At 41.3% G+C, this 21165-nt stretch overlaps 2 protein-coding genes across 5 annotated transcripts; one reads left to right on the top strand and one right to left on the bottom strand.

Annotated features, from left to right (window-relative positions):
• Positions 1-357: 357 nt before the first annotated feature.
• Positions 358-2557, bottom strand: LOC306973803 (relaxin-3 receptor 1-like). The gene is made up of 2 exons (XM_079570798.1): positions 2457-2557; positions 358-1789 (listed from the first exon to the last, which is right to left on the bottom strand). Exon 2 carries the CDS (start codon positions 1651-1653, stop codon positions 493-495), a length of 1161 nt encoding a protein of 386 aa, XP_079426924.1. The 5' UTR covers positions 1654-1789; positions 2457-2557; the 3' UTR covers positions 358-492.
• A 3711-nt stretch (positions 2558-6268) lies between these two features.
• Positions 6269-20963, top strand: LOC306973645 (zinc finger protein 516-like). 4 transcript variants are annotated; one of them, XR_013793573.1, is made up of 7 exons: positions 6269-6548; positions 15434-16895; positions 17230-17356; positions 18011-19077; positions 19155-19216; positions 19364-19523; positions 19731-20963. XR_013793573.1 is itself a non-coding variant. In XM_079570621.1 (6 exons), the coding sequence occupies exons 2-6, from the start codon at positions 15578-15580 to the stop codon at positions 19776-19778; spliced, it is 2622 nt and encodes an 873-aa protein (XP_079426747.1). In that variant the 5' UTR covers positions 6269-6548; positions 15434-15577; the 3' UTR covers positions 19779-20963. The 4 variants fall into 4 exon arrangements, 1 of the variants encoding a protein (XP_079426747.1); XR_013793574.1 differs by having other exon boundaries at positions 6269-6544; XR_013793575.1 differs by lacking the exon at positions 6269-6548 and adding an exon at positions 6633-6790.
• The last annotated feature ends 202 nt before the right edge of the window (positions 20964-21165 follow it).

Raw genomic sequence — 21165 nt, forward strand, 5'->3', positions numbered from 1 at the left:
GTATGGAAGAACGGTGTGCCCTCAGTCATGCAAAAAGACCAAAGATGTTGCTAGCATTTGGCCTCTCCCAGTACATTCCTGTAGCTCCAAACGGGGGGTGAAGTTAGAGGCGACCAAGGTCTTCCACGGACACGTACATATACCAGACAGGAACACATCAACTAGTCTAAGCTCAGGTAAGAACATATCTCATTATGGAAAAACGGTGGCCTGTTCCTTTAAGCAAGAATTAAGGCCTCAGTTTTATTCCAACAATAGTGGTAATTTTCCTGTAATAATACAAAAATTAGTATACCACAAGAAGTAACACCACACCGTTGATGTAGTGACCATTTATAAATATTTTAATACACAAAAGAACACGTAGAATTGACAGAGCAATATGTAACCTGTTTCACACTAAATGCACAAAACATGCAGGTCTTAAAGCAGAATGTAAGGATTGTTGAAGGCCATAAGTACATGTCATATACTGTACAAAGTTCGAGGCATTTACATATTGGAGACTGTTGTGGGCAGTGCCAGAAGGGGTTCATAGGTCCTGGAGTCTGTCGTCTGGCTGTATACGTTGTTTAATTGAATTGCCAATGGTCCGTCTTGCCTCAGTCCCTGCACTGAGCTCATGTTGTACGGCACTTTGGACATGAGGGACACAAGACTCAGCTTCTGGAGAGCTACCCGGTACTCTTTCCGGACAAGGCAGTAGATGACCGGGTTGAAACAGCTGCTGGTGAACGCCAAACAGTTCGCGACCGGGAAGAAGTAGGTTTGAGCCAAGTAGAAAGATGGACTTATATCTGTGACATCAAATTGGATAAGGATGCCCCAGAAGGTGAGGACATTGTAGGGAAACCAGCAGGTGCAAAACGAGAGGACCACCACTGCAACGGACTTTGAAATATCGGCGTTTCTGCTCACGTTTGAACCTTTAGGCTTGTGTTGACAGAGGAATCGAAGGAGCAGCAAATAGGATGGGATCATGATGCTATAGGGAAGCAAGAATCCAAGGACTACTCTTAAAAGCTGGTTCAGCCCAAGCCAGGTCGTCCCAGGGAAGCGGAGGAGGCATGTGGTGTCATTGCTGCTGCCAACGTGTGTCAGATCTGCAAATACAGCTCTCGGCAGTGAAACTACGAGCGCTCCTGCCCAAATCAAAGCAGTCACCAAGGGAAAAGTGCCCGTCCCAGTGCATGAATTTGGTTTGAGCGCAGTGGCCACGTAGCAATACCTGGTCAAACTCATGGCGGTGAGGAAGAAGCAACTTGCAAAGACGTTCAGGCCGGTCAGCAAGGAGACGGCTTTGCATGCGGCACGTCCGAAAGGCCAGCTGTAGTCCATGGCGATGTCCACGGCCCAAAACGGCAATGCGAGGGAGAACAGGAGGTCGGCCAAGGCTAAGTTAAACACAAAGAAATTAATGTTGCCAGTGGTAATGGTGCGTGTCGAATAAAGCAGGAACATAACTAAGAGGTTCCCGATTACTCCGGCAGCAGCGACCACAAAATAGACGACAGAAATCACTGTTCTTAGCCAAGGGGAGCCATCATCAGAAATCTCCAAAAGATCGCCGAGACTAGCGTTAAAGGAGTCGCTACAATTCAGTTCAGCGCCACATCTTTCCGTAAGTCTTTTGTAGAGCTCAAGAAGTGACATGTTAGTTTCAAACGGAGTCAGTCTGTCTGAGGAGAGGAGTCTGGAGTTCCCTTTTCTCAGGACCAATAATGCATTTACAAAGAAAGTCTCGGTTCTGGCCGGCGGTCCGTCTACATTAACTGGGAGCAGTCTGATTCTGCAAGCAAGACAGAGGAAATTATCAGGACATAATAGCCACATGCAGAAAGTAAGTGGATTAGCCTTGTCAGATAAACAAATTAGACGAGAAGTGTTAACCACCAACTTGGATAATTGATTGAGTTTTCAAAGAATCAAACTTTGAGCGAAAACATGCAACAGACTTTGTATGGTATATCAACGGTATACATATAAATACACTTCATTATCAATACTAATAACATGCATTGCACCAAACAACTATAATACAGTACAAGATCAAGTTTGCATTACACGGTTGGCTGTTCGGAATTTGATCATGTATTATTCAGAGTCTATTAGTCTATTAGTTCTTTGAAAAAAAAAGTTTTAAACAAGTATTTCATAGACCAATAGAATCATTTACTTAGTTAGTCAGAAGAATGGATTAAATATGTAGTTGTTAGGCAATAGCTGCATTTTCAATTCTGTGGTTCTCTACTCACTTTTATCCCTAACGAATGATTGTACTGATAATACAACCATACAGTTTTCTCACAGCATATGTTTTACTCTTCTTGTGTTTGACAATTTTCTGCAAACAAAACCATTTTAAATAATACAGCTCACTCTCCCTTTATGACCCAAGCCATCAGTAAAGAAACAATAACCTTTTAAGTCCTTTATAATCAGTGAAGAGATCTTACCAGAGTATCTTCTGAGGCGATGGGACATGAAGCAGTTTCTTCTGTTTGACTCGAGGAGTTGAGAATGTCACAAACGCTTAAGCTCCGCCTCCATCTCCTCATCTCAGTGCCTGTAATGGGGAAAATGCGGGTGACACTTGAGGATACCGCTGACTGTTTGGTACAATGACACAGGAGGACTGCACCTCATATATATATATATATATATTATATAAAATATAGGTGGAAAATATGGAAAATTACCCGTCTAATAGACTTATTTAATAACCGTTTAGGCCGCAGTTAAATTTGACTTATTTGGTCCGATCTCTGCATTTATTTATATATTTATTTGTTCACATTCCTCTAAATCCCACTTCCTCTGCACTTTCACTCCAGAAACATCTGTCTCTCCCAAAACAACATGAACAGAAGCCAAACTAGGACACATCTGCTGTAAATGTGTCAACACAACACATTCAATATGAGCATTTTATACAGTTAATCAGTTTTATTTTGTAAACTGGATAACAACTCACAAAAACATGTATATTATAACAAGAACAGCAGCTATGTTGTCATGAGTACTGTACCAATAGCAACAGTTCTAAATTTCCATGAACTTTTAGTCCATTATAAATTTGCTATGTACACACGAACCTCTAATTATTACTTTTAACTTTCAACTCAAGTGTGGCGAAGGCTGGTGAAAGCACAAAACAGGCACACACTGTAATGCTCCGTGTGCTTTCTATTAAGGTGTTGGGCGTTGCTTCCCAATCCAATTGTGCAGCAAAAATGACTCTTCATTATCATTTGTTCATAGTGGAAAGCACATCAGCGGTGAATGGCTAAATTAGATTATGTTGAAATAGGCGGAAGAGTGAACAGGTTGATGGATGCTGACCTGTCAGCTAAGCCATCTATGTAAGGTATGACTTTGAGGTAACCTAATTGGTTTATAGAAAGTATCAATATCTAACAGGTAGGACTGAGGCATTACAACTAATGAAAATAGAATAATAGAAATAGAAATAAGAAGTGCATGTATTGTAAGAGGTTGGCATGTGGGAATAATAGACATAGACAATAGGGACACACAGTATTGCCTCAGGAGAACGAGCCTGTCTGATCTTTGAGTGTGAGCTATGATAAACTGAAGGTTGCTCTCTTGAAAAGTCCCTCTCATGTAAATATTAGGGAAGTGGTCAAATGCAAGCAGTGGAAAGAGACTTACCTTGTTAAACACAGCCAAAATGATGGGGTTCTTCTAATGTGGAAAATTCAGTATCATGCTGTAAAATAACCAAATGTGGAGACTTTAAACTTGTGAAGTAGGCTCAGTTCATGAATTGGAACGCTTGAATGGTGAAGGACACATATTATAGATTCCACAAACTCGAACAAACTGTTATTACGAAGCACTTCACCTTTAATCAAACTCAATTTGCCTGCTTCCTGGAGACAGGGATTGAGAAAGTGATTAAGGAGAAAAACTTTATCGCACAGGTGTGTCTCAGACTTTCATAAAAGACAAAACATAAATGTGTTTAGAAAGGGAAAAGGTTCCAAAAATCTCTATATCTACAAGAAATCGTCCACCCTTTAATTTATTAATTTATTTTTAAAAATCATAACAAGGACATTCTCATTCATGTCCACAATCTTACCAATATTTTAGCTATTTTAGATATTTATCCATGTGTTATTATCTTATTTAGAATTATTTTGTATTATTAGGCTATTTATATTGTGAAATACTAAGATGCTTAACAATTAAATCAAATTAAATTATCTGTATGCTCATGATAGATGCAACATATTGTCAAAGTCATTATCTTTTCCCAAATTACTTTCTGTTATTTGTAAAGTCATAACTCACTGCTTAGAAACATTTTATTCCTATCAAGCTATTAAATCGCGTTAAATCCCTGTCTTTGTCGCCATCTGCTGCACAAATAGCCACATAACAATTCGCATAAATCCTAGTGCAGAATATGGAGCATCTACTCACACACTGTTTGGTGGGACCCTTCTTTCTTGTTCTTCATCTGTCTGGGTCCTCTGTGTCAGAATTTGAAGTTACAGTGTGCACAAATCTGAAATGATCAAACACACAATGAATGAAGCGACGATGTGTTCAATTATTATGTTGTACGCGCTGCTTAATTTGTAATTTAGTCATTTCAGGAACACTTTTGCATTGATGTGATGGAATGGAGGAACAGGCCAAAACAGTTGCCGAAACACTGTCATTAAACACCATTATAATACTGAAAGGTGAGATCAAATTAAGCACGACTAACATGGCTTGACAAATAACACTATAGCCAAACAAACACAGGTAGTTTTTTGCTTTGGCTCGTGACCATTTTACTCTCACTATACTCTGGCCAGTTGAATTTAATTACTTTGACCTGACTATGCAAATATTAACCATGAAATAATTATTAAAACGGAAAAAAGGTTGTTTATTGTATCGTGTTTATTGAACCTTCTGACAAATATAATGAAATGAGACGTAATTATTTTCTCATGAGTTTTCATTTGTATATTTTTTGCCACATTGGGCATTTGTATGTACAATGTATGTTTCTAAATTGAATACACAAGTCATAAAAGGCATTGCATCCCAATGGACAGATTAGCAAATAAATTACCTTAATAATCATTTTTATGACCTGCAGGATTAGATTTGATACAAACATTTTTCAACACGGTTTTAGTTAGTTTAGTTATGGAATATTGAGAATTACATTTTTACATCAGTCACTCTTTTTGTAAAGCCACACCGCGTAGAATTTTACCAAACAAATAAAATTGAAATACAAGCATCTACTTTATTTTCATCATTGAAAAATACCTCATAAATGTACAAACAAACATTTATGAGGCTCACCCCTCCTATAAGATATGGCTGTAAACTTTACTGGGAGTGGGTACGTCTCCAGCCCGTCTCCATGGAGATGTGACGAAAGGCAGTTAGTTTCTCATCCAAATCCATTATTTTATTGCCCACTGCACTTCTGTGTTGAGCTGGTCATTAGGAGCATGTTTTGTTTTGCTGCAACAGTATAGTCAAAAATGCTACGTAGTGTACCTTTAAGTATCAGTAACAACTTGAAAGTTTTTTCTTACACGTGCATTACGGAACTTTTACGCAGGGGAGAAAATACGTTTTATTTGTGCATAATTTACCTTTTTATGACTCCATGGCTGTATGGCTGGTTAACATGGCGCCTTTACTGATCCCTGGTGTATATTTGAATCCACGTTTCAAATATGATTTAAATTTATGGTTTAGATAATTTAACAAGGCAAGTCTACTCCTAATCTTTGCCAGCCTATGCCATGTTTTGGCTATGTCATAGGTATATTTATTGCCTATCAATATGCTGTTATTTTAAAAACATAAAGCAAAGCTATACAAACAAAATCACAACTAATTAAACATTAACGTGGCTGGTAAGACTTGCCCAAAAAGTCAATGTTAAGCCCTATACATCATCACTAACTCACAGGAGCTTGCTGACATTGCGTGACATTACATTTTACATTGCGTCGATCCCTAATCTAACACCGTAAACCTCATTTCCAAACCATCATCCGTACATCACACTGCATAAGCTACTTGTGTGAGTCCATAATGATCCCTGTCCTACAAACAAAAGCGACTGGAGAGGTTTCGCGCGCCGCCACCACCACCTCCAGCAGCAGCACCCTCGCGAGCACCACCACCAGGGCACCATCCCCTTCGCTCATTGCGCTCATTCACCGCTGTGTGCCGCGTTAATCACGTTATCTCTCGCGTCACTTTTGTCCCGGGGCTCCTCTCTGATGCTGCTGCGGGAGAAGGAGGAGGCGGAGGAGGAGGAGGAGGAGGCGAGTACCGGACCACTGCAGTTCAGGTGCACCGCTGTTTCCCTGCTGCTGCCCCAAACTCTGATTCAACTTTTCAAAACGACAGTCTATCTCTTGGCGGGCGGTGCGAAGATCAACTCCTGCGATTGTTTTTTTTTTATTATTATTGTTTTTTGCGCCATTGTTGAAGCGCTGCTTTAAGCAAGTGGTGGCTCCTGGAGGAATCCGTGTGTCTCTTCAGCTTTGAGGTAAGTGCGTAAAACCCCACTCAACAATATGTCAAACCGCGCTATGCTACGGCTAATTGCGCACGTGCTTTTATTTATATGAGTTAGACCTTGTTTTGGGAGCGGGTTTGAAATTAGAAAGTGGGCTAAAAATAGTCGACGGGCGCTCAGTCGGTGGCAGTTTCAGCAAAGCCATTTGGTCAAGTCGTGCGTCCAGTGCAACGGGGTGCTGCCGCTGCTGCCGCTGACCAGAGAGGATTGACACAGGTAGGCGGCATCCACTGACCAAACGCACCCGTCAGTCCGCTCCTATCACTTATTAGCGCCGTTATTAACTAGTTCGGAGCTTATTTACAGCTTGCAAACTTGTGTGAAGTGAGTGCGAACGGGACAGACAACAAGGCTGCCATTGTACAGGATCAGCGGCGGATTATCGAAATTCCTCCCTCCACCGTCTCAATGGCCTCCAGCCTCTCTGCCCTGTTCCCCTGCCCGCCCTGCTGGCCTCTCTCTCTCTCAGGGGAGATCACATCTTGATTCCCCGGCCTCTTTTGCGACTTGTTGGAGGAGTTAGATTTAGAAGTAGTGCGCGTGAAACACCAGTGTGAACATCGAGGCAAAGATGTCCCACAGGCGGTAGTTGAGTGGGAGGGGTGGGGGGGAACATGTGGACGGGACAGGGCGCGGGGGACATGACAACTGTCGCGGTATTGTTATGAGCCTTGTAGTCATTAGCGGTGTATAGTGGTCAGTCAGTGACACGGTAGAAACGTTGCTTTTTGTGTGTGTGTTGCCAAGAGTTCAACCATTTCGATGGAGGATGTAACTTTTTCTCAGCATATTTTGACAAGTAGTTTGTTTGTTTCCCTCGTGGAGGCTTAATTAGTCAGATTAACATGCCTATTGGTAATGTGTTAACAGTGTAAAAGCATAACAACAATATATCATGTAAAAAAAAGATGCATTGAAAATAAATATTTGATTTAATATAAAATTGGTGGTAAGAAATCAAAACATAAATGTAATGAGGAGATTAATATGTACTTAGTAGGCAGTAATGTTTATTGTGCTATTCTAGTATAGTTGTTTGATAGCTTATGACACCGGCAAACCTTTTGAGATGTATTAAGTATCTGGGTTGCTGGAAGTCTAATTAAACCCAATGCACTTGATCCTTTTTTTTATTTTATTTTTTTTACGTCGCAGCAGTGGACAGCAAACAAACAGAGCCACAGATTTCTTCTTCCTCGCCTGCCCCCCCCTCTCCCTCCCCCCCTGTCCTCTGTCCACTTGCACATCATGCCCAACACGCACCATCTCCAGCCCTCCCTCCCTCCCCCCCTCCTCCCGGTTTGTGGCCGACCAACATGTGGGGAGGTAATCCCAGCTATTAGGGTAATCTCCTCAGCATGACGATCAATAGGGGAGGGTGTGCGGCGACTAACCAGACAGGAGTATGAAGTGTTTGGGGAATGGAGAGAGGGGGGGGGTAAAAATTTGTGCTAAAGAAAAATGATTTAATCATCCAGATTAGGTCAGGAGGCTTCGGTCCGTAGCGGGGGAGGGGTGCAGACAGGAAGATGTGAGAGGGGGCTTTTCGGACATCTCCACTTTAGTCTGCTCTTCTCAGTGACAATGGGTTTAGGCAATGACAAATGACAGTTAAACAATCACTAAATACCAGTTAGTTAACATTTTTAAGGTTTAATAATTAGCACTATAGGCATTGTACTGTATCTGATTAATAGCTACAAAAATAATATGGCTTAGAATAATGCCAGTTCCAATAGGAGTTTATTGTAGTGGCATGATTTATTATTCTACATGTGGCTTAACATAAATAATCTGTACTCAGTATTGAACTGAAATTGCCAGCAGTGAAATAAAAGTGGCACACAAGTCAAACTATTGACATTTCAATGACCAAACACTGTTTTATTGAATTCATAAACAAGATTGAAAACAATGAGGTTTGTTTGTTGTAACTGACTTACGACAATTATTGAAGTTAGAATGGCTCTTTTGTCAAGTCTGTGATGACACGAGCTGTGGTTTTCTTCTGTAATTATCTTAGGTCAAAGTGAGCTTCCCAGATCATATCCTCAGGCATTGGTTTGTCTGTCAGTAGTACCTGATAGAGAGGTGAGGCCTATCCAACCTTTGAGGTGCTGTTTGGACAGGGAGCACATGGAGATAGCGCTGAGTGAGCATCCTTTCCCGTGATGTTGTTACCTAACCGACCATTACAGATGGACCATGCACTGTATGCTGCGCAGGGCAGCATATGCCTCCTGTCTCCTCTGTGCTCACTCTGTATGAACTGCTCTGCTCCAGCTGCAGAGTGATACAGCTTTGGATGTGGACTTGACTTTGCTCTAGCCATTTACGCGATATATATATATATATATATATATATATATTGACCAATTCAGTTTTATGCATCAATAGATTTCCTTTTAATCAATATGTTAATAATCTATTTGTATACCCAGTTTGAAATCATCACATGGAAATAACATAGCTAAAAAATATAGATAACTGTATCATGGAATCGTTTTGTATTTGATCCCTCCTCATAAAACAAAGCCAAACATTTCCTTCAAAGCCATAAACATTAATTACATAAAACTAAAATATTTGTAAAAACTTCACAACTATAATTTTTTCTAGTAAAAACATTTTACTTATTGCAATGTTCTACTAAGACACTGGTCAGCAGCAAATAAGGCAATGTCAAGCCTTGTGGACTTGCATTTTTAAGTGGCTAATGTGCGCACAACTAGCAATCAAGATATAAAGTAAGTAACCTTACTAACTACACAGTAATAGTAATTAGTTATAGGTAATATATGCAATTGGGCCAAATTTCAAAATTTTTGGTCAGTTTAACATACAAGGGCAGTAAAGGCTGGTTGGTAAATAGTCAGTGTAGTGCTGTGAGAGACAGTGGAGTTCATGAGGCAGCATTATTGTAATTTTTCATACAGTAATAAGATGATAGTTTCACAGAACAATCTGCTCTTTTCTCAACTGAATGAGCATTGTGCTTGTTAGTGATGAATCATATGTTAATACAAAGAGAGCACCTTCTCTTCACCATGCAGCAAAGAAAGAGGGCAAACCCTGGCAAAACGTCCATATGGAAGATGGGAAGAGTGTGAGGCTCTCACAGATCCCTCCTGCTTCTGGCCCCGTTGAGACGCAGGGAGAGACGAGATTGGATGGGCCTGGCAGAGTCGGGTTACCATCGGCCCATTCTACTCCAAAGAAGCCGTGGTGTAAAAGATGCAGAGCCCGAATGGGAAACCTAATCCAAACCCTGCTGCCAGCTGTCATTCTTATGCTCCCGGGTAAAATCGCTAACCAGGTATCGCCTTACGCCTCTTCAATCCTTACCTTAATCGTAGCAGGAAATGCAAAATTACACACACACGCTGCCGCCCAGTGATACAAACTACATCTACAGTGAAATTGGAGAGCATTGATCTCCACATAAAAGAACACGCAGAAGAATGAGTCCACGTGAAAGGCTGCACTTGAGGGATTTGACTCTTAATGGTGTTGGTAGCAATGCAAAGTAACAATTGAACAGATGCCACCACAGATGCAGATAACCTTCCTATAATGATATATTGATTTAAATGGTCATATTATATTATCAATAAGTAGATTAATCACTACAGTGAAGAGGGCGGCAGTGGCTCAGAGGCAGTGTTTTGCCCATCAGTTCAAAGGTTGGCAGTTTGATCCCAGCTCTGGCCTGTGCAAACTGTCACGATGTCGTTGCATGCATTATTTACACCATTAATACTAATAACTATGATTTTTATGTCTTTATTTGTTATTCCTGTGCTAGCGGAGTATCTGATTTTGTTCTACTGTAGTAATCATCAGCCACATCAACATAATTTGAGCTAATTGTCTGAAAATGACTGAAGATGTCTCGGCTTTGAATAATTTATCAAGTGATAAAATAATGATCAATGACACATCAGTGCTGAAAGTATAGAAGATGCTATTGCTATTCAATTCATTAGGAATATGTTTATCTTGTCAGTTTGCAACATGCATTAAAAGTCTTTAATGAGCGTAACTCCCAGCGCACCTGTGTGCTGCTGCGGTTGAGACAGGCCGTAGTAAATACAGATCACTGCAGTGACAAAGACATGGAGGGAGACGGCCACAGTGCGTTGGGCTGACCTTGCCATGATAATCTAATCCCTGTCGAGAGTGCTTTTTTTAGAGAGCAAGTTAATGCCAGCAGATTATACTCCAGTGTCTCCCGTACTAGCCAATCCACACTGATACAGAGCAGGCCCATTGTCAATCCTCAGCGTCAAACAATGAAACAAATGACTGTAAAGTGGTTGTGCTTAGATTATGTCACATGATTTAAAGACCTATTGTGTGAGTTTGATTTAGGAATGGGGCAGATTAGATGGTTTGTTATGGCCTATTTCTTTGCAATTAGTCTTTAAATATTACTAAAGGTCAATGAAAATACAACAAATTATTATAATTCAGACATTAACAAAGACAGAGAAAAGGATAATTATGCTTGAGATAAACACATGCAGTTGCGAACTTGGATCAAAAATATTAAAATGTTGAATTGTTTTGTGTCCAATTTACGCTGTTTTAGCCCGTGGGCCCCCAGTTGAAATTTGGACATGCTCCAAAAGTGCAAAATATCTATCTCACCTCCAGACTGATGTTCTTGTGCCCGGCATATCAAACTTCACTTTACCTAGAAGCCCTTGTCCTATCATTTACTGCACTTGATCAGAGTGCCTGAAGTGTTTCATTTAAAGATATCCATGTTAAAAGGCCACTCATTGAGCAGCTCAGAATGGTAATCCTTGTGTATGTTGTGTAACCACGTACAGAGTTGGACAAGGGGGATGGGCAACCGCTGTGCACAAGTTTGCCTGTCGTGGCTGTAACTGTTGAGCTCATGGCTGTCTTAATCTCTTAGGTACATTAGGGTGCTCTATCTCGGCACTAGGCGTTTCACTGCAAATGGAGTCTCCAGGAACACCAGCACAGTGTTTGTGGGTAATTTATGTTTCTTCTCATATTGGTCAATCTGGATTTTCGATTCTGTTATGTTTTTTAGATAAATGCAAACCTCATTTAACAGAAAAATCTTTCATTGTCTCGTCCAAACTCCAAAACTAGGTGCTGTTTCTTATAAAGAAATGGCTGTAAACCTGTCGATTATAAAGTCCCATGACGATTATTGAGATTGAACAAAGTGGGTTCAGATTTCGATTACATTTCGATTAATTGCCCAGCCCTACTTTACATTAACATCGACACGTGAGTGGAGACTGAGAGGCAAAAGTTTGGCTTAAGACAGAGGAGGGTGACTTTAGCTGTTGCATAAGTTCATCAGCAGTTCTATTATAATATACTATATGTAGCCGGATAAATCCTCCATTTAAAGTTCACAGGCTTAGTGTTGGTGGCACTTATACAGCCAAATATTGTATGAGTTGGTACTTGGTGGGAAAAGTTTAGAGACACTATGGTAAACCGATAAGAGAACCTGCGTGTCTGTCATTTTTGGGCTATAGTTTGTTCACTGACAGTTTAGGTGTCAACAATGGACAAAGAATGCTCCGCATTGTTTTTACTTAGAAATGCCGTACTATTTTCTTGTTAAACATTGTGACTCAGGAAGGGCAGGTGGCATTAATACTAAAACAGCATGTATATAATGCCAACACAGACGTTGAGGGAAGATCATTTGCTGCTTTGACCCTGGACAACACAAAGAAGAGAGACATGTTTATCTGTAATGACTAATTACTATTATCTTTCCTGAGTGTAACCTCTGTTATTTTTATATGAAAAGGGGGGATTTCCATTGGGACCACTTGCCCTCACTCAGTAACAGTTAAATATTTATTTCACATCCCCAAATCCTCCAACAATAACAAATTCTGCCCCGTTGTCTTTAAGCTGCATTAGAAGAAGGCAAACCGCTGTAATCCTTATTCTGAACTTTTATTCCATGTCGTATTTGTGGTTGACGAAAACATAGGATTACTGGCCACAGAACACAGAGGATGGGGAGGTGAGGCTTAGGGACTATGGATTTGAGCACTAGCATAAGGACGGTCACATGCTCTGTCCAGGCAGGGGTCTGCTGGCACAGGACCGGCCCACCATGGCTAGTTGGAAATATTTGGATGACATCAGCAGCATACACCAACACAGGCACATATGCAGTCTCTATCCCGGGGTTGCAACTGCAGTTAAAATTGTGCTTTCCTCCTTATCACAGAAATGCTTCTTCTTTTAAGCTATAGTAGGGGTTTATTACTTTGTTGTAGTAAGTTGTTATTATTCAGAAATTGTTAATCTGGGTATAACAGTAACAAATCGGTGCATAGTAAGAAAATATGAATGTACAGGTTACAACGAAAAGAACTCAGAACCTCCAAGTGTCTGGGGGTCTCATTGGAGGTTCCCAAACCTAGACACCAATCCCAAAATATCACTTCACCCAAAGCGCATTTCAGCAGCCATCAACATGTATAAATGAGGAATGAATAAATTATAAGGATAATGAGTAAAAGCCTTGTTAAAGTCTCTAACAGCACCTACAAACCTGTGTCAGTGCCCGTTGTGTGCTATAGTTAAACCTGGAAGAGTCCGGAGCAGGAAGTCACACCCACCTCTCTCTGGTGCAGCTGGCAGTGTGGTGCACACATTACACACATAAGAATGGATTGTTTCGGGTGAGCACACAGCGCACAGGCTCTGAGCATCAGCAGCAACAGTGAGTTTGTGCTGAGCTGGTCGGGATGTCAGGACGAATCAATGCCAGGACAGCTGACTGGACATGCCTATTCATCTGCCAAAGAAAGACAGAGAAAAGGGCCTTCGAAAAGAAACCAGCCGAGCCCCCGGAGCAACATGTTTGTGGCACTCTGCACTACTTCTCCTCATCGGCCAATGAGTTTGCAAGGTTGTGCGCACAAAAGCTGCGGAGAGGAAGTAGAAGAGATGAAATGGCTTTAGCAAATGAATACACAATGTCATATGTGACCCTCTTTTGGTTATGGCTAAGAACAAAGACAAAAAAAAAGAATACACAGAATACGGGATCAAAGCGTAAAGCAAAGCCACAGCATATCTTCATGGAGGTGTTCTTCTTTGATTAAGACTTACCCATTAAACATTTTTGCTAATACAGCTTAAAGCAAAAAAGATATTTCAACACTATCATCATAATATCACGTATATCTTGTATTACGCAGCTCAAATGTACCAATGTCTTCATATTCAGCTCCTGTCATTAATATTCGAAAATCTTCAATCTATCATACTTAAGCTGTAAAAGCTACAAGCACGCCTTTGACACGGACATAAGCTCTTACTGTGGACTCCGCACTGATGGCCCGTTTATTCCCATCTGTTGCCCTCAGCTCTGTGACTTCATCCCCATTGTGTTAACTCATTACGTTCGCCTTAACCTTAACCCCATAATTGCCACCCTCCAGTTTCTATGGCACATCCTCCCCCATCTCAGAGACAGTGTGCCACATAGGCCATGCACTAATCTCATGGCGTCTGCCCACAAAACACCTGCCACGTTCGGCAAAACCATCGAAACTCCTCCCAGTCCCCTATCCCCTGTCCCAGTGCGAGCGAATGAGCGCACATGACCGCGAGCAGGCAGATGCGCCCACACAGATAATTAGTCCGACACACTCATCCCTGGAAAATCATACCAGCCTCGACCCCTTTCTACCCTTTAAGAGCGTTTTTCTCTCATTGAAGCGCTGACAAGACAAACAGGAGTTGTCCTTTGTGCGCTCTTTTTTGTGCAGGCATGTATTGGAAGACAGTGACGTGAGGACCCAGGCCTCTTTGGCTCAACAATAACTCTGTCGACCCCCCAGTGAGGGGTGCAGGGCCAGACATGAGGCGATGTGACAGTTCTGGTGCGGCTGACACAATAGCAGGTTTTTCTCTTTACTGCCCAGCTAGACTCGAACCACTGAGTACTTCTCTTTCACTAAAACACTAATATAGTCATGGCATCGCCCGAGGACTCAACTCCAAAAGAGTCTAGAGTACAAAAATGCTTGTGCAGGTTTTGGTTGGGAATCTTTCATCCTGTTTCTCCAACCAGTGCGGGTGCAGTCATCTGGTGATAATTTGCCTCATGGTTGATAAGATTTAAGTCTTGATGTAAAGACAGCTTTGTTTTGAAATTTCCACAGTTCTTACACATCAAGCTCTCCCCCTACGCTCAGAGGTCCATACAGATGTGTGTTTTAAATGAAGTTTGTGCATAATGGATTATTGATTGTGGATTAGAGTGGCCTTCCCCTCAGGGCTCATCCCGATCAGCCACGAATGAATACAAGCCTTCATGCTTCACGTCACACACTCAATTTAGGAGAGGAAACCCGGGACATGCTTGTGGAGACACTATGTGCACTATGTCTGTGCATCAGGAATAATGAACGCTTTGTGACCCGGACAAAAGGAGAACAATGTTATGCTCCTTCGGGCTTGGGTTAGTTATTGTGTGTAGGAGGTACATTCGGAAGTGGAGCATAATATGTATAGGAGTCTTGATGAATTTAAATAGGTTAAACCTTTTCTTTTTTCTTATTGCTATTGGTTTATGTCTGGTTCAGTTTTCTATGGCCGGTGTTGCTTAAGCCTTAAGGAATACTTCATAAGGCAAATGGTGTTTCTAGGATCTTTGACACGTTAGCACCCCCTTTTGGCCTGAATGTCAGTCCAACTTTTAATTTGTCTTGCTAAATCCTGTAGTATGAAGGCAATACACACTACAGGCAATCAAAAAGAAATATACTTATACATAGCAATAAGAAAACCCCACAAAAAATATACTGAATGTTTTATGTTTTTTGTCTTTTTCAGGTTTCCAGCAACATGTAAGAAAGCTCTGCAAAAAAAAAAACATGGATACTTATGCTGTGATTTTTACAACGTTTTGGATGCCCCCTGTGGGAATTTGCTAATTTTCGGGGGATTGACAGCATTTCTCGTGGACTAATAATTTTCATGGCAAACGAAATGGAGCAAGACGAGAAGGAGGATGCCAGGAAGAATTGTGTTGGGAAAACAAAGACGGAGCCAGAGGAAGACGGGTCGTCCGGTCACACCTGTGGAGTCTGCGGTCGTACCTTTCCCCTTCTCAGCTCTTTGTCCCAGCACATGAGGAGACACACCAGGGAAAAGCCATACAAGTGTCCGTATTGTGAGCACAGGACTGCGCAGAAGGGCAGCCTAAAAGCACATGTAAGAAGCCATAAACTGGGGCTGCTGACCCCAGGTTCAGTCGACAAGGAGGGGGATGGAGCTCAGGAGGTCACGGACAAAGCTTCTGAATCGCCCGATCCCCCTGAAGCTGACAAAATGGCTGACAAGAAACATAACGTCAATGGCAAGGTGAAGAAGAAAGCCACAAAGAAAAAGGTCAAGAGTCAGGACAATGAGGATGATTCAGGACCGTTTACTTGCACCATTTGCAGCCAGGTTTTCCCTCAGGTGTTACTGCTAAAGTCCCATATGAAGAGGCACCGCAATGTTCAGGATTATGGCTGTAAGATCTGTGGACGCCGATTCCGTCAAGCCTGGTTCCTCCAAAGCCACATGCGCATCCACAGAGTCAAAGCCCAAATGAAGAGCGGTAAAGCCAGTGACCTTCCTGCCACCATCAATGGAGTGCCCCAGGACCCTTTGTCACTTATAAATGAGGAATGCCTGTATGAGCTTTGTGCCAGCTGTGGAAACTTCTTCCATGATCTAAAGACATTGCAGGCACATGAGCGGTTGCATAAATTCAATCACACTCGCAATAACCATCAAAGTCCCCCTCAAGACAACAGCACGGTCTCTGATTCTGACAATGCAAAAAGGCAGTTTTTGAAAAGCCTCAACCTCACATGTGCGGGAGAAAAGGAGAACACAGCCGGACAGAGCCAAGGTACACGAATTATTGAGCTGGATCCAGTTTGTAGCTACCAAGCGTGGCAGCTGGCCACAAGGGGGCGCCTGGCAGAGGTCACAGAGAAGTGTCTGGGATGGGAGGAGAGGCTGGCAGATGCTGAGGTGGTTTATGACATGGACAAGGGCGAGTATATTCCTGTGAAACAGGACAGAAAGAGGAAGCAGACAGATAACTCCAGCTCAAGTGTGAAAAAGAAGAAGACTGAAACGGGCATCTGTAATAGCAGTAAACCTCTGGACAAAAAAACGAGCCAGGACCGCATCCTGCTCAATGGTCTGGGCCACGCTTTTTATGAAGCTATGCAAGCAAAGAAAGTCAAGGACACTCAGAGCACAACCAAACCCAGCAGCAAGAGCCAAGAACTGGAAGGTAAAGTACTTAACACAACATACACTTCCAAATATGTTTCCAACTGCAAAAAGCACATAGTCAACTAGCAGACTAATAATTCACTTTAGTAACTTTAGTAGATTTAGTTAGCATTTAAAATTCCCCCTCCTTTTATCAGGGGAACAAACTTGCATGCTTTCAAATCTTGCCCACAAATAAGGTTTAAAATCTAAAGGGGGCCCTCTAGAGTTCTAATGCCTGAACTACAACAGTATTTAAACTGTATTACAACAGTATTACCGACTCTCGGGTTCCCTGACTTTCACTTTTTTACATTTGTGTGTGTGTCTGACTGTCTGTATTTTTTTTCCAGATAAAAAGCCCATCTTCTGTGAGCACTGTGATTTCCACACTGTAGACGCTTCATTGCTCAGGTCCCACCTGCTCAGGACACATCAGGACGTCCTGGCCCCGAAACAGAGTTCATCCAAATCCTCCAGGTACAGTTACCTCATCACCCATCCTTTTCTGACCCACTGTGTGCAACTATTCTTAAACAAGATGTAATCAATCACAGCTTTTCACATGTTCTACATTTTATTATCATATAATTTTCAAATATTATAAGCAAATTGAGATTTACGCTTCATTCTACACTACTGCATCATTAGGAATCACTTGTGTTGTTCTCAGCCAATCAGAAAGTTTATTACAACCAAAGTAACATCTGCCTGAGTCATCTCTTTGAGGATTGAGAAATGCTTTTTCCATTTTTTTCAAAAATCTCAAATAATTACTCAGGCTGACAATATTCTAAAACTTAGTACAGTGGTTCCCAAAGTGGGGGGCTTCAGAGGCACTGCAGGGAAGGCCCCAAGCTTGTCTGGAAAACTAGGAAATTGAAAAAAGTTTCAAATGTTTTTTTTATTCATTCATTGCTATTTGTTCCTTTACCTTTTCGTTTTAGGCAGCAAAACTTTACAAATTATGGGGAATTATTATTTGTGGGGGCCCAGGGGTTTCTTGGAACCGTAAGGGGGCCACAATGCTCCAGATATTGGGAATGACTGACTTAGTATATTACATTTATGATCATGACATTGCTTTAGGATTTTGTTTACTAATTTTTGAATTTATTGGTGTGAATTTTCCAGATACATGGACTACCTCAGGTCGAGAAGTGCACTCCTCAGTCAGTCCTACTGGAACCCTTACACCTACACTCCTGTCCTGAGTGCTCCAGACTCACCAAACATCAAAACTGAAAAGTCAAGCTCTGCTGAGGTCAAAGGTCAAGGAGAACTTGGCACGCTCCTCAACCTGTCTGCAGCTGAGGGTGATGCTGCATCCACTGTGAAATCAGAGGGTCTGGTGAAAAATCAGTGTCCATACTGTTCTCACACGTCCAACTATCCTGAAGTACTGTGGATCCACCAGCGGGTGGCGCACAGAGTGGACGGTGGCAGTGCAATGGCGCCAAAATGGGCTCCTTCTCCAATCAGCTTTAAGAGTTTAAAGGCAGGATCTGTCCCTTGGAGACGCACAGGACCTCCCCCTTTCCTTGAAGGTAAAGACTGTCCCACTTTACCTGCCCCACGGACTCACCGGACACAGCCCCCCAGTACTAAAGCCACTACCAGCAAGAGCAGAAACAGTAGCAGTAAGAACTCAGGCCACAAGAGCCATTCAACTGTCCCAAAGCCCAAACCTAGTACCCAATCAAAATATCCCCGCTCTGCAGACGGGACGGGTAAAGTGGCACCTCAGAGGACCTCTGTGGATGGAGGTAGTAAGGGGAATACTTCAAGCATTGTAGGAGAAAGCAAGAGTGTAAACAATGCTCAGACCAGTCCAAAACACAAAAGCCTCCGAGCGGCTGTGAAAGGCAGTTTCCCACAAGAGGGCCTGGGTTTCATGTTGGCCCGAAACCACAGCAATAGCACTTCCTTGAACTCAAACAGACTCCACCCCCAAAGACAGTCATGTGACCCCACCTCAGGTCTCAAAGGTCAAGACCTGTGGGCAGCCTTGAACATGTGGGGGTTACATGGGAGCAAAGCCTATCTAGACCCACTCCAATGCTCTCAGGGAAAACGTGAAACAACAGGACAGATGCCAATGGATATAAATATTTTAAGCCTCTTGAAAAACTACAGTCCACATGATGTGGCTGCTCTGTACCAACACTGGGGCTTTGTCGACCCCCGGCTCGACCCACAAGGTAAGACCAGCAAACATACAAGTCAAGTGTTGATGAGACAGGCACTGTAGCAATGTTGTTGTTTTTTTTCTTCCCAGCAATATTGCAATTGAATGAACATTATTCTAATGAGGTCCTCTCTTCTGAAGCTGCAAAGCAGGTATGTTAGCTTTACAATTGGCACACAACCATGAACTGAAAGTACTGTAAACTTTTTTTATACACAATAAAAATAGAACTAAATCACATTTGTTGACAGTTTTCTCAAAAATGAAGCGAGGCTCCATCAGGGTCTCCTTTATCTTAGATACAGCAGAGTGAATTAAACAGAAATTCTCAGACATCTAGACAACTTTAACACCTGTGCACTGTCATGTGTCACCGCCCACTTTAGCTCTTGCCGGGACTCTTTAACCATCTTTGATCCCGGAGAATTGTCTTGATGTCCGTTTACACTGTGGGCTAGTGTATGCATAACTTTTAATCAGCGGATTAAACAGTCTGTAACTATATACTGTATCATGCAACTTGTATCAACAATTTGATTAGAATTACAGATTTAGATTGATATTGCACAGCTATTGAAAACTAACCACCTAGCAGCCTAATATGTGAAAGATTATTTTCTTCTCCCACATGATCTAACATTCATATCCAATATTTGTATTATGCAGGTAAAGAGTCATTCAGCATCCTCAGGGTCTCTTCACAAAGGGACGTGAATCTTCTCACTGCATTTGTCCTGAACAAAGATGTCTGTCGTTGACCCAAAGGAGCCAGTCCTGATAGCCTGATAATGCACAACATATGCAAAACAATGAATGGAGATGAAGTCTTTGGTTGTTTCATTTCAAGTGTTTTGCATGTTTTGTTTTGTAAGTTGTTGAAAAGTTTTAAGTGCATAAAATGGTGGAATAGAAAGTTGTTTTTTAGGTTAAAATTGGAAATTTACACTTAAAAAAAAGCCAATTTTGTGTATTATTGTAACTTTACACAACTGGCACACAACACCAGTTAATGGGAAAGTGACCCAGTGTACTGTACTTCATGTACTGCTTTTCATGTGTCGCGCCTCTAAGGAAAAAGCATCATGTCTTATTTACTATATTTTATTCTTTAAAATGACCAACTAACACATATGGTTTTACATAATGCCAACATTTATTTATGTTGCTTTTGTCCTCCAGGAGACAGCCAGATAAATCATCTTATTTTGACCAATTATTCATATTTTGGCGTATTTCAAATCTGATGCACTTTCTGGCTCGCCATCTCTACTTTTGTAGGGTTAAAAGAGCACACTGGTGCCCCCCTGTGGCTGGATTCAAAACTGTTACTCTCAGACAATCAAAACTTAGTGGCCATTTTTTTTTTTTTGTCAGTGTCAAAAACTGTTCCAAGACTGAAATTTAGTGCCCTGCCTTACATCCTTTGTGTAATGAATTTCAAGCTACTTTTTGCTGTAGCCTTGGTCAACTTGGTCACATGTAAGAACGTGCACACATTGTGCATATTGTACTAGTTCAATGCTGTGATTTAGCTTTTAGCAATCAACAAGAAAGTTGAGTTTGAGACTTGTTTTAATTTGTTATTTAAAATGCCTCAGTTTGTGTTATTTGTTTGGGAGTTTTCTTTTTTTTTCTAGCGTGTCCATGTTTTAGTTCAGCTCGTGTGCATCCATCTCCCTTTTAAAATCTGTCTATTTGTATACGAGAAGATAAGCCATCGATTCACATACTCTAGGGAGACTTTGGGAATACATAACTTATATTTTGAATGTTGTTTTTTTTATGTTATTAGTTTTACATAAGTGTCTTTTTGCAACTTTAAAGTGTATGATGCGGATACTTCATAAGGACTTTTATCTTTTTTGATTTAATTTAATAATTGTTTTAAAGTTTATAATTATGAAGGTAAACAATTTTATTTTCTGGTTTCGCAGTTTGTCTGACCATAAACTTCACTCCAATAAAGTTGATTAATGTGGATTTCTTTCAGTTTCTCTGTGTGTTTTACAATCAGCTTTTACATAGCTGAAATTATTTATACTCAAAGCTTCATTCAATTTCACATTATTAGAGGACATGATACATTTGTGAGATATTTAAT

This window comes from Gobius niger, assembly GCF_951799975.1.
Source record: "Gobius niger genome assembly, chromosome: 14".
Classification (NCBI taxonomy): Eukaryota; Metazoa; Chordata; class Actinopteri; order Gobiiformes; family Gobiidae; genus Gobius; species Gobius niger.